We start from the raw sequence: 11,914 nt of genomic DNA on the forward strand, positions 1-11,914 counted from the left end.
GCACTAAGCAATTTTGCTCAAGGTCACTCAGGAAGTCTATAAAAGAACCAGGATGATTAGATTCTCCTCAGTCCTGGTCTACCATTAAGCCACAAGGTCATCCTACTTTTTAAGTCTTACGATACTTAGGTTTTTTACCACTAAGTGAGTATCTCTGACAGGAGATGTATCTTCTATTTTCACAATTTGCAGATTTCAGAAATCTATTAGTTCTTTTAGATTCGCAAAATCTCTGATCCTATTTTTTTCAGATTCTATTATTTTATTTATTAAAGAGCTTCTTTGGAATAAAATTTCTTACTGTCCTGCCCCACAGTATTTAGAGGTTCTTGGGATAAAGCAGTTGTGAAACGCACTTTGGAAATTGTCGTGGATATAATTCTCAGCCAAGGCAGGGACCATCTGTCAGACTTAACTCCAGAGGAAAAGAAATATTTATCCTGCCAGTCTTGTGGGTTTAAGCACAATGTAGGTATGTATGTACAGAATAGGACCAAGGCATATAAAGCAGAATACCTTACCCTGAGGTGGGCACAGACACCTTCTTCTCCCCAGAAATGGGAAGGTCAGTACTTCACAGCAAGTTTCAGGGGGATGAAGGTAGAAAAGGACTAGCAGTAGAGGCATTCTCCACCCTTTGTATCCAACAGCTGCCAGCACACGGAAAAGACAAAATCTGCTTGAAGAACATCATAAATAAAGCATAAAATTTATCATTAGAACACTTACCTGGAAAATATTTAAGATGACATATCAGTCTTCTACTTGCTTGTGTTTTGTTCAGTGATTTAATACAGAGGGATTATCCAGAAAAACAAGTGCACAGACCAGTATATAAACTTGCAAGATAAAACATCACCTTCCTGCTCTCTAGCCCAATAAATCTTGACTTACAACAGCAACATTTCAACAAGAGAGGGGCAGAGTTCCCTTTCCTGTATGATTTCATGTAGCTTAAATTCTGGAAATCAGAGACTTCCCAAGTAGACAGAATATGGGCCTTTAACCTTCCACAAAGGTGGGAATTGAAATTGTCTTCAACTTGCCACTTCAGAATGAAATTCAGAACCGGGCTCCAGCAGTATTCAAAACTGCATCCCATAAGGGCGAAATAATCCACTGTTGTCTGGATGTTTCATGCTAATGTTTTAGAGACGAGGACAAGTGGATGATGCCACCTATCTGTACCTCTTACATAGTCAACAAAACTTAGGAGTTCAAGAAGCCTTTCAACACTAACTTGAAAGACAAAGCTGTGATTACCTTAAAATAAAATAAATCAAGAGGCACCTACTGTCTCAGAGAACATTAGATAAAATGCGCTACTGCACAACAGTTATTTCTGAAGACCATTAATACAGCTGGTTCCTGCCACATAGCGTGAGGGTTCTCACACTAGTAATATGCTCTTCAGGCTGCTAGGCATGGTGGCAGAGAACTATACTGGCTGACCTGCTTTGAAGGCGAAGAAAACAGTGTAATTTTGCATTCTGTAACATTTCAAGAGGATGAGGATGAACAGTGCTTATACTCTGAGGCTAGTAAGCCAGACAGAATGAACGGTGAATAAATACCAGAGCAGCCCTAGAACAGGAATAGTTCAAAAGGCAATCATCAATTTGTAAGAGCAAAATCACACATATTGTGTCATGTCATGGAACGGTTTGTATCTGCAAATGGGAATGGTCTCTCACACGTTATATACACTAACCAAACATAACAATATCCCCCATTCACTCACTAGAATGACTCCCTATACTGTAACTTGGGAAAACTGTGTGTCCAAAATATGTACAATGTAGCTGTTAATCTGTAACATTTACTGCAACAGCTACTTTTCTGAAGCTCTTTCTCTGAAGAAGTTCAACAAAATCTGAAACTTAGTCCTTTATATATGTTTGTACTCCTATCCTTCAAAAGTTTAGCAAGGTACATGTACCTTTCTCAAACCTAGGATTGAGAATTGTACAAATCACAAGACAGTGGACTGGTCTTAGCTATTCTTAGAATTCCTTTTCCCTCTGAGCAGATTCTATGTATTTCTGTACAGCTGTTAATGCTATAATGTCTTATGTCTGGTGAGGAAAAAAAACCAACCAACCAAAAAAGTTAAATACAATTTTTTATTTCCTAAAACATCATTCAGGAGAGATGATACAGTGGGAAGACAAGGAAAAGGACATGAACAAGATGGTCCAGGAGATTTTACAAAAGGTCTGCAGTATCTGACTAAAGATCACACCCTGAGGACTTTGCTTAAGAATGTTGCACCAAGTGATTTTGTCTATTGAACCTCTTCCAGTTTGCTACCTGTTAACCTTGGTCTGTTGGCAGGGCCTTATGAACTGGCTGAAGGAATAAACTCTGAGGACTATTTGACACACCTCTTAGTTAAGAACAGTGGCTTCAGCATATTCTGATACTGACTACGCTCACTTCCAGACCCCATTTCATATTGCCCCTTCAATCCTTCCAGTATGACTTGTCCACTGGAGTTGACTCAAGCCACACTTGTGACCAGCTCAGCTCAGTTGCTGTGCCATGTCACTGTATCAAGTCTTTACGTAGTTGGTGCCTTCCACGCTACTCTATAGTAGTTCTGACCCAGGCACCAGGGTCCCCACCCTCTTGTTTCATGAACGTAGCGCTCAAAATACTTTCTGTCTAACCTTGTTCTCACCTCTGCACTGATCTGGATCAGGGTCTGGCAGCTTGGTCAGCTTTTCTTCATCAACACTTTTCCTCCACCATATGGCACAGGGCAGAGGGGCATCTATTCCGAGGTGGCACCGTGCCAGGCCCCAGAGTGCCGCTGCCTTCCCATAACCTCATCTCAACTCCTCCGGCATCCCCAGGGACCCCTCTGCTGACTCTTCCTGCCTTTCTGGGAGCTCTGCCCCGGCTCTGTCACTTCCCAGCAGGGCTGAGTCACTTCTGAAATAAAAAGGCATTTCAGAGAAGTCTAGCACAGGACAAAAAGACTTTCTTACACCTTTAAAAAACATAAAGGGTAGTTAGACCCCCGTTACTGCATTATATCCATTTATGTTCCAGTAAAAGTTCACAAATTACTTTGATATGGTCAAAATACTTGTGACTACCAATTGTTTGAAGAACTGAAATATTTAACATGAAATAAAAATAAACATTTTTACAGACGACAGAGTGCAACAGTCCCCCTAGCGACTGCGACACAATACAGAAACCCGCCCACCTTTCTGAGAAGTGTTTTTAAAACTGTTTTGCCTTAAAAAAAGCACATAACAAAACGCGTGTATTTCAAGTACATCAAAAAAGAAGCGCAGAGTGCCGAGGGAAGGGAACAAAGCTGGGTGAGGAGGCGACGCTTCACTTTCTGAAGTGATCCTGCCGACAACGGCAAGTAAAAACACGGGCCACGCACCGAGCACGTTCGCGGCTTTACAAGGCAACATGCTGCAGGCAGCCGACGGGTCCGTCACCAGGCACTCCAGAGCCGGGGCTGGGCACAGCGACCGCGGCAGCGACCGCCTCAGGGAGGCGGCCGGAGCGGGACGGCGCGGTGCTGCCCCCGGGCGGCGGTGCCCGGCGGCCCGCCGGCGGGGCCCCTCAGGCAGGAACGGCCCGGTGCTGCCCCCGGGGCCCCTCAGGCGGAACGGCCGCGCGGCGGCTCCCGGCCCTCAAAATGGCCGCCACGGCCGCCACGTCTCCCTGCCGGCGTGAGGGCTGCGAGGAGGCGGCCAGGGCTGGAGCCCTCGGCCCCCGGGCAGGCGGCCCGGCTGTTATTTCTGCAAGGGAAAACTGCGACTGACAGCGGGGCAAAAGTACACTTACAGCAGTTCCTTCTTCAAAGCGTACTGGAGTTACCCCCGTGGAGCTGTTTGTCTTTAGTAGAGGGGGGGAAAGGAAAGATGTTTATGTATCAGAGCAGGTGTGTTTATGTCGGAGCAAAGATAAACCTGGTGTCAAAAACAGTCACAGAAGCTGCATTTCAGCCTTCAAAAGAAACACCGCCCCACTGCACTCCAAATGAAGTATCACACAGAAATCAATGAAATCGTTTCCTGCTGCCACAGTAGCTGTCCCATTTTCTCTTCGCTGTGGATTGTCTTGTCTCAGGATTGAATAGGCTGAATCAAAACCCCCTAAATCAACAGAAAATTACTGGTTTGGGCTCGGCTAGGTTGTTGGCAGTCTTGTGAGTGGAACCACATCACAGAAGAAACCAAACAAGCCCTAGAAATGACAGGAATATAAACTAGGAATGGGACTACACCCTTGATTTAAATTTTTTTAAATAAATTTAAATTTATTAAACTGAATTTACTACAATAAGGTTACTCAGCTTCTGTCATCTCATCGCATAGTTAATACTTTCTAACACTGCAAGACTTACAAAGCTGCTCCATTTAAATTGTAAAGTTAAACTAACAACTAACTTTACATTGATGTTTTTACATATCAGATATTTTGATTACAAATTGTAGGATACTGCTGAAAAAGTATCAGTTATCAAGTATTAGACTCTCAAGATATTCTTAGTGGGTAGACACTGACAAATTGCTGCTTCATTTAATGAGAGATGAGCTAGTGGACTACAGTTCATCTTTTATCACTTGTGTAGCGAGTCCTTCAGTATCAACTAATATGACTACAATGACTTTTCTAAGGGCAACATTTCTACTTTCACATCATCTAAACTGTAGTATTTCATGAATGCTACCAATGTCATCAAGATTGCTGCTTAAACTTATACATATGTGAAGAAAGTAAGCAAGCTGTGCAAAACGTAATCCTTTACTGATTTTGACATTTGTGGCCTTCTGTCACCCAAACCACAGAGCTTTCTAATCCAGCGGGTATAATCTGTATAGCCAAGTTAGCCATCTGACAGGAGTCAGGATTTAGGCTATTATGAGCCAGACTCTCAACTGATTTGTTAGATTTCCTTTCCTAGAACTTTAGGAACTCAAATAACACAAATAAGCATAAACATCCCACAGAATAATTAGTCTAAAGATCTTATCCCAATTAGTAACAAAGCAGCTAAATACAAACCAACCTTAAAGAATGGCCACCATTCAATAAGTTACTTTAAAAAAATATTTACATACAAAACCAAACATCTTGTACAGTCAGGACCTAGATTATATTTTTCTATCTGAACTAGATTTTAGGCATTTTAGTTTCTGAAGTTTTGTATAGAGAAAAAAACTTCAGTAGAAAGTAAGCTGGTTTTCATCTTGACTCATCACTAGAATTTGTAACTGTTTTCTGGCTGTGGAATATAGCAATAGGTGGTATCAGAACTGTACCCAGACTGAGTTTCAGGGAGCAAATTAATTTGCCAAAGCTGACTGTTAGCAGAGGAATTTCCTACCTTGCATCACTTTCTCCTTGTGAAAATAAGGCAACTTCAAGGAAGGTGCATCAGTGTTACACTATAGTGTCAGGATTTGGTTTTGAGATTAGCCTCTTGAATAAGAAGCAAAATACATCTAATTTACAGCATCATTAATTATACTAAGAAAATAATATTTATGTCTTTATTATTCCATGTTTCAAAAGATGGTGCAAGGCTTAATTTGGGGTTTGGAACCACACCCCCACTTTTTTTTTTTTTTGAACAGAGGTCACTAGGCAGAAAAACACTATGTTTACTTTTCCAAGAAACAATATTTCTAGAAAATCCTCCATAGTTGTTCATTTCCAGTACTTAGGAGCAAAAACTTTCTTACTCTGACAAACATATCTATAAAGGTCTTTTGGGATAAAACACTCTTTTGATCAATATGTTTAGTGAACCAAATTTAACTTATTGAAAAGTTATTGAAAACTTCACAGTTCAGAAACATTTTTGATTCATTTTTATCTTGGTCACCACTTTAGATAAGAACTTGCATAAGTAATATTAACAGTTTCTGTGCAAGTTATAATAAACAATTTACAACATTTTTGACAGCTGAAACGTACTGCATATATTTGACAGTCTACCTACTGCATTTCATAGATGGAGAGCTATTACAAGTGAGATAAGTGCAGAGTTTTGCCAAAACACTTAATTTTTGTGTTTACTTTTGTGTTTACTTTTAGATATTTTTAAGTCGGGTGTTCTGGAAAAAGAAATTGAACATGGGCTTCAGTGATTGCGTCAAGAACAAACAAAATCCAGAGGAAACTCTCGTCTCACAAACATTACACCAGGAGAAAGACACATTGATCAGAAAGAAATTGATGAAGAGGATGTTTGTCCAATTTATCGGGAGGAGTTATTAAAGAAAATGCTTCCCATCACTTACTGGAGGTTAAGTATACAATTTGTTCTTTGTCTTGCTACATTTCTAATTATAGAATAAATGTTACAAGGTATGCTAATATGGCTAGCTTCAATCCACAAGGAAATATACCTGACAGTTGTTATAGCCCTTTTCCAATCTGGAAAATTAAAATATGGGTGAAGAGGAAGGAGGAAAAGAAAAGGAAAGACTACTTAGTATTGCTATGTGATTTTTCTTATATGCTTCTGGAGAGATTACAAGAACTGTTATTCATTCCCTGTAGATACAGCTGTGCAAACAACATTCACATAAAATGTCTGAAAATTTGGGCTGACCACCAAGATGAACTGGAGAACGACTCTGTAGTGAAATGTCCACTTTGCAGAGTAAAATTTGCACCTCAGAGGCTCATTCTAGAAGAATTTAGAAACTCTAAACAACTTGTGACTGCAACAGAGAAAACAAGACTGGATAGGCACCCTGGAATCCATTGTAATACTGCAGAGTATTTCCACCAGTAGGAAAGTGCTACAAGTATTTTTAAACCAAGATTTTGACAGTGCTACGTCTTTCAGTATGTCATATAGCTTGTTACTTATTTCTCTGCCTTTATTATAAGTAACTGATTTCACCTATAGAATAGACAATATGTGCTTTGTAAACAAATAAACATCCGTGGTAAACAAAGCAAAGGTTTTTATTTTTAAACTTGCTTTTAATGCAGTACATCTCCAAACAGTTCTGTAGTATGTATTTGGGATTGTCCTTTTCCAAATAAAAAATTTAACTACTACTTTACAATTAAGGTTTAACCGCTTGTTAACCTAGCCCCGCATTCCGTTGATGCATTTTTGTTTTTCCTTTTAGGTGTACTGAGTGTGTTGAGTATCACCTATGTGATGTCATGAATGTTTTGCTGGCTTTTGCCATTCTCCATGTTTTTATTTTTAGACAGGTGCCAAGCAGGTTTTCATTTTTGTATCCTACCCTCGCCTACATAATATTAATCAATCCCAATTCCTTTTATACAAATCATGTAGACCTTGCATTGAATTAGACTTACTTAGCTAAAGGCTAAGCAGCTACAGAAAATTACTGCGATAAGCAAAAATAACACCATAAACTAAGAGACCTTAATTGTTCTCTGCTGTATATGTTGCACCGTGGCACCCTTATAGGACAGCAGGTGCAAATACATCCTAGCTTACCATTGCAACAGCTGCGTGCCTTGCCGACTGAGAGAGAGATAGCTGGTTCTTTCATAGCATTCATTCACTATGTAGAATCAAAGCAGTGAAAAAAACCCAAACAGTAAATTCAGATTACTGTAACAACTATAAATGGACATACTTATGTCTTCAAAGTTAATTTTGCTGCCACTTTGTCTCTAGATTTCCAGAAATATCAGCATTTCAAGTTTGAGAGAGTTGTCTTACAAACAACGAGAATGTCTCCAAGTCCAGACATTCTTTGTTCCAGGCTTTACAAAAGTCTGAATAAGACATTTAACTTAAATGGTTAATTGTATTTGCCATACCAAAAATAGTTAGGAAACATATTTATTGAATTATTCTCAGCCCCTCTTTTCATCATTTACAAGAGCATTTATCCTCTCTGAGTTCAATTTGTCTCAGTTTTGCACGTTACAGAAAAGGAGTGAGAAATGTGGAGCTCTTCAACAGCTTTCAGAATTATCAGCCCAAGAATGAACATTTAAAAGTTTTAACCCAAGAAATAATTCTAAAGAAGAGCTATTATATCTTCAGAAGTAGGATGCTTGTCTTTTTCCATAGTATCTATTATGACAAACATGCCATAGTCTTTTAACAGTTCCTTTACGTTAACAGTATCTCAAGAAAGGGCAATAAAAATATTTTGAATAAGAACATACGGTAATTAATAATTCTAATAAAGCAACAAGCCATCTTAACATAGTTAAGATTAAATATACCTAGAAAACTAAGTAATTCTCTTCATGTAGTTTAGAAACTCATAGTAAAAATACTGAGAAAATATTTTAAATTTTCATAGTGAAAATGTCCCATGGTTAACAGTATTTTTAAAAATGCTATCAGTTTTTCACTCGTAAATACTTGGCATAACAAATACGATGATCAAAACCTGACAACTTTATTGTACAGAAATGAAACAGATGACACAGAGAGAAACTATAGCTTTTGCTCATCTCTATCTGCCCCACAGTGCACAAGGCTTCTCATCAGAAAATCAGTACTACCTCATGTAAGTACTGCATGCATAAAAGATCAGCATTTAAAAACTCTCAAAGGATTACAGGTTCAGCATTCCAGGATCATCTCAGAAATGAACTGGTACTATCCAAAGCAAAGACCAAAGATATTGCTGTACCCGTGCACTGTGAACATCTGTTTGTAATACAGATAAGGTAGTCATTCTTCCAATACCATATAAAAATATCACCATTATTAGCTGATCAGGCTTTTATCCTTACACCTTAGGATTTTATAAAAAAACCCAACTAACCAAAAAACCCAAAAAACACCCAAACAGCCCACAAAACGTAACCAAAAAAGCCACAAACCAAAAAACCCACCCAAAGAAAAAGCTACTGAAAAGAATGACTGAGATACTTACCAAACATTAATAACTTCAAATTAAAAACTAGAGGAATATCAATTACTACCCAAAACAGACTACAGGATTAGGTTTAGAGTCTATAATCCAAGACAGAGCAAGATATGATCCCGTATAATTTCAATGCTAAGGTAGCTTTGCAAAAGATCACAATATTTGGGTTATGAATTCTGAGCTTAGGTTTCAAAAGGTCATGGAAACTTTTGTAGTTTTTGTTCAGAGAAATTGATGTAGAAATTACTGCACAAAATGCAATGGCTTACATTATGCAACTGTTCAGGCTACATGCACATACTAGTTTGTTTTTCTGGGAGATCTGGGTCTGTTCATCACTGTCACAGTAAGATCGACATCACTGGAATGACTTTCACAGCAGCTCTGGTTTAACAGACCGGTTAGCCCATCCAATAATTTAAGGTACTATTGAAGATAAACTTCCGTCAAAAGACAACTCATCATTCTGAAGCATTCAGTTTTAGTTGTTGTTTCTCCAAATTTAGTGGGTTTTGTTTGCTTTCTTTTAGGACTAAGTTGTATCCCAAAGAACACTAAAATCTTTACCCATCGTTTTAATTAGTAAACATAGTAGTTTACTCACCCCGGGTAGTCAGTATAGACTTTGTGTGAAGAGTTTCAACTTGGTCGGCATGAAAGACTCCTACCATGTAATTACAAGAGGGGAAAAAACGTGTTCTAAACATTAAAGAGCCAAATCTTCACATAGCCTGTTAACTTGTAGCACATCGGACTTCCTGATGCTGACACCCTGCAGCACGTAGGGTATTGGAACCCTTCAGGCACCACTGCTGAGAGTGTTGATGTCACTAGTCTGAAGGTTTGCCTCCTTGCTTAACTGTATGCCTCAGTCTTAGCATCTGCTTTAAGGCACAGGAAGCATAATGGTTAGAAACGGCAGCTAAAATAATTTCTTTTGCAAACCAACGGCAAAGAGCAGCACAATAAAATGGTCTGATACATAATTCTTTGCTAGCAATGAATCAGATTGTTCCTGTAGTCTGCATTCTTATTCTTGGAGCTTAGATAAGGTAAATAATGTTAGAAACAAAAGTTGCATCAGGTATATATGTTTTATGGACATTAGTGACAATTCAAATACCTCTCACTGTTACCTACTGTTGCTGATGTTTACTCCTCTACAGAACAAATCCTGAATAATGTGGTACTTTTCTTTAGAAGCCTGGTTCACTGTTCATATCTTCCAATTCTGATACTTTCCACAAGAAATCAGTAGCATCTCTCCAAGTAGATCACCTTGAACAAACTTAAATTTTAAAAAAATTTAAACCCGATTATTTTGCAAAGATTTAGACCCTCTGGGATATTAAAATGATGAAATATTGCCTCTTTGGCTTTGCTCGTTTATCGGCTGAAGCCAAAATAACCAGATTCCTTCTGTGCTTCTTAATCGGTGTCAGTTAGCACCTTCCCAGTATTTGAAAGGCACATTCACATCCTCTGAGCAGTTAGTAATTTCAAACACTTACCAGTGGAGCTTTGACTTGTCTCAGCATATTTTTTGCAAAAATAAGCTGAGTTTACTTGAAAGGTGGGAGCCTTTAGCAAGCCTGCAGCAAGGTCCATAATTTGGAAATATGTATTACTCAGACAGCCTGTGAAGTTCATCTTCACTCGTTTGTACCAGCACCCTAAAGCAAGTTCACAGAAGATAGCCCTTTTCAGATTTATTTAACTCAAACTAGCTTACCTGACCAGCAGTATTTCTTCACTGATGACAATAGTAATATAAATTCGAACTCCTTGCTCACTTGTAGGATCTTGGTTACAATCTCAGAAGTTACTGCCCTTTAAGTCCAGAATTCATAGGGAACAGAACCAAAGGAGAATTAAGCTAAAAGGGAATTCTAGCTGAGTCATTACTGATTCTTTATAGTAGCAAATATGTGTAATTCTATTTTCTGTTACAGTAAGTAACTTGATATTTGGAGCACCTTTAAAACTGTGATTTAAATAGCCAGTTTCCAGCAGTCAGTAAAATTTTAACTAACTTCCTTTAGCTTGTCAGTGCCCAAAACTTAGAATCTATTCATTCTAAAGATAAGCAACGTAGCCCCCTAGCGATCAGTGAAGTTTCTGTGGGTTTGCACTCATAACATCGAAGGAGGCTTCTTGGAATTACTGTCATGTGCAAAAGTAATTGATTAGTCCATATTTAGCTAAAAAAATATTTTGCAACAGCTGACCTTTCTACCTTTTCAGTTTCTTGGGGAATCTATTGTTAGTTGGCTACTGCCGCAAAGAAACACATGTCCTATTGATGAATGCGTTGTATACAATCCTCTGACTTGGAAGGATACACCAGCCAAATGCAGAAACTACCCAACAGGTTCTCATGCAAACGTTAGCAAACTTGCAAAGCAAGTGGAAGCAGAAGTTTGTGTATCCGGAAATGGGTTATTTCTCAAGCAAATATCATCTGAACATGCATCAGAAAATTCTCAAAGTAACTTCAAAAAAAAACATTCTAACAAAGATGTGCCAAAGACCCAAAAGGCTTTAAGATTTTTTAGCAACCCCCATTTAGGAGACTCTGATCAGAACAGCAGTAGAAATCTAAGTGATTTCTCCAGGCATAGGAAGGATTAGTTTCCAAGATCTTTTGAAACAGCATTTTCTGGGAAGCCTAGTGCCATTAGACAGGATTACATTCATAATGCTTTGAGAAGCCAGCATCAGTTCGACTGTGGCAGGATAAACAAAATAGTTACTTTTTAAAGCATTGGCTGTAATAATTCCACAATTCTAAGATATCCCAGAGAGCTGAATTTGGAGATGCATTTGTGCATGGCAAGCTATTCCTCAAAAAAGGACAATAAGGATGTGGGAAACACCAGCCATCAATGGAGACTCCTAACAAGACCAGCACCTAAACATAATCATCTGACCTTGAAAGCAACAAAAATAAATTTATTATTGGAAGAAATTCCACTGCATACCAGCTCATGATTGTCTTGTTTTTGATAACATAGCTATATTCTTACTTTTTTACTCCACACACAGGATTT

General features: G+C 38.6%; 1 protein-coding gene across 1 annotated transcript in view; it reads left to right on the top strand.

The window, feature by feature from the left end:
- The window catches only part of ZSWIM2 (zinc finger SWIM-type containing 2), a 123,514-nt gene extending 111,659 nt beyond the window's left edge, over positions 1-11,855 (top strand). The window contains 13 exon segments of the mRNA XM_075092507.1: positions 3,465-3,858; positions 6,073-6,139; positions 6,141-6,190; positions 6,193-6,283; positions 6,541-6,752; positions 6,755-6,791; positions 7,125-7,152; positions 7,155-7,189; positions 7,191-7,212; positions 7,907-8,049; positions 9,415-9,497; positions 9,500-9,558; positions 11,109-11,855. Of these exon segments, the coding sequence (XP_074948608.1) occupies positions 3,465-3,858; positions 6,073-6,139; positions 6,141-6,190; positions 6,193-6,283; positions 6,541-6,752; positions 6,755-6,791; positions 7,125-7,152; positions 7,155-7,189; positions 7,191-7,212; positions 7,907-8,049; positions 9,415-9,497; positions 9,500-9,558; positions 11,109-11,855 (1,968 nt within the window).
- Positions 11,856-11,914: the final 59 nt, after the last annotated feature.

The sequence above is a fragment of the Phalacrocorax aristotelis genome, chromosome 5 (genome assembly GCF_949628215.1).
Source record: "Phalacrocorax aristotelis chromosome 5, bGulAri2.1, whole genome shotgun sequence".
Lineage (NCBI taxonomy): Eukaryota > Metazoa > Chordata > Aves > Suliformes > Phalacrocoracidae > Phalacrocorax > Phalacrocorax aristotelis.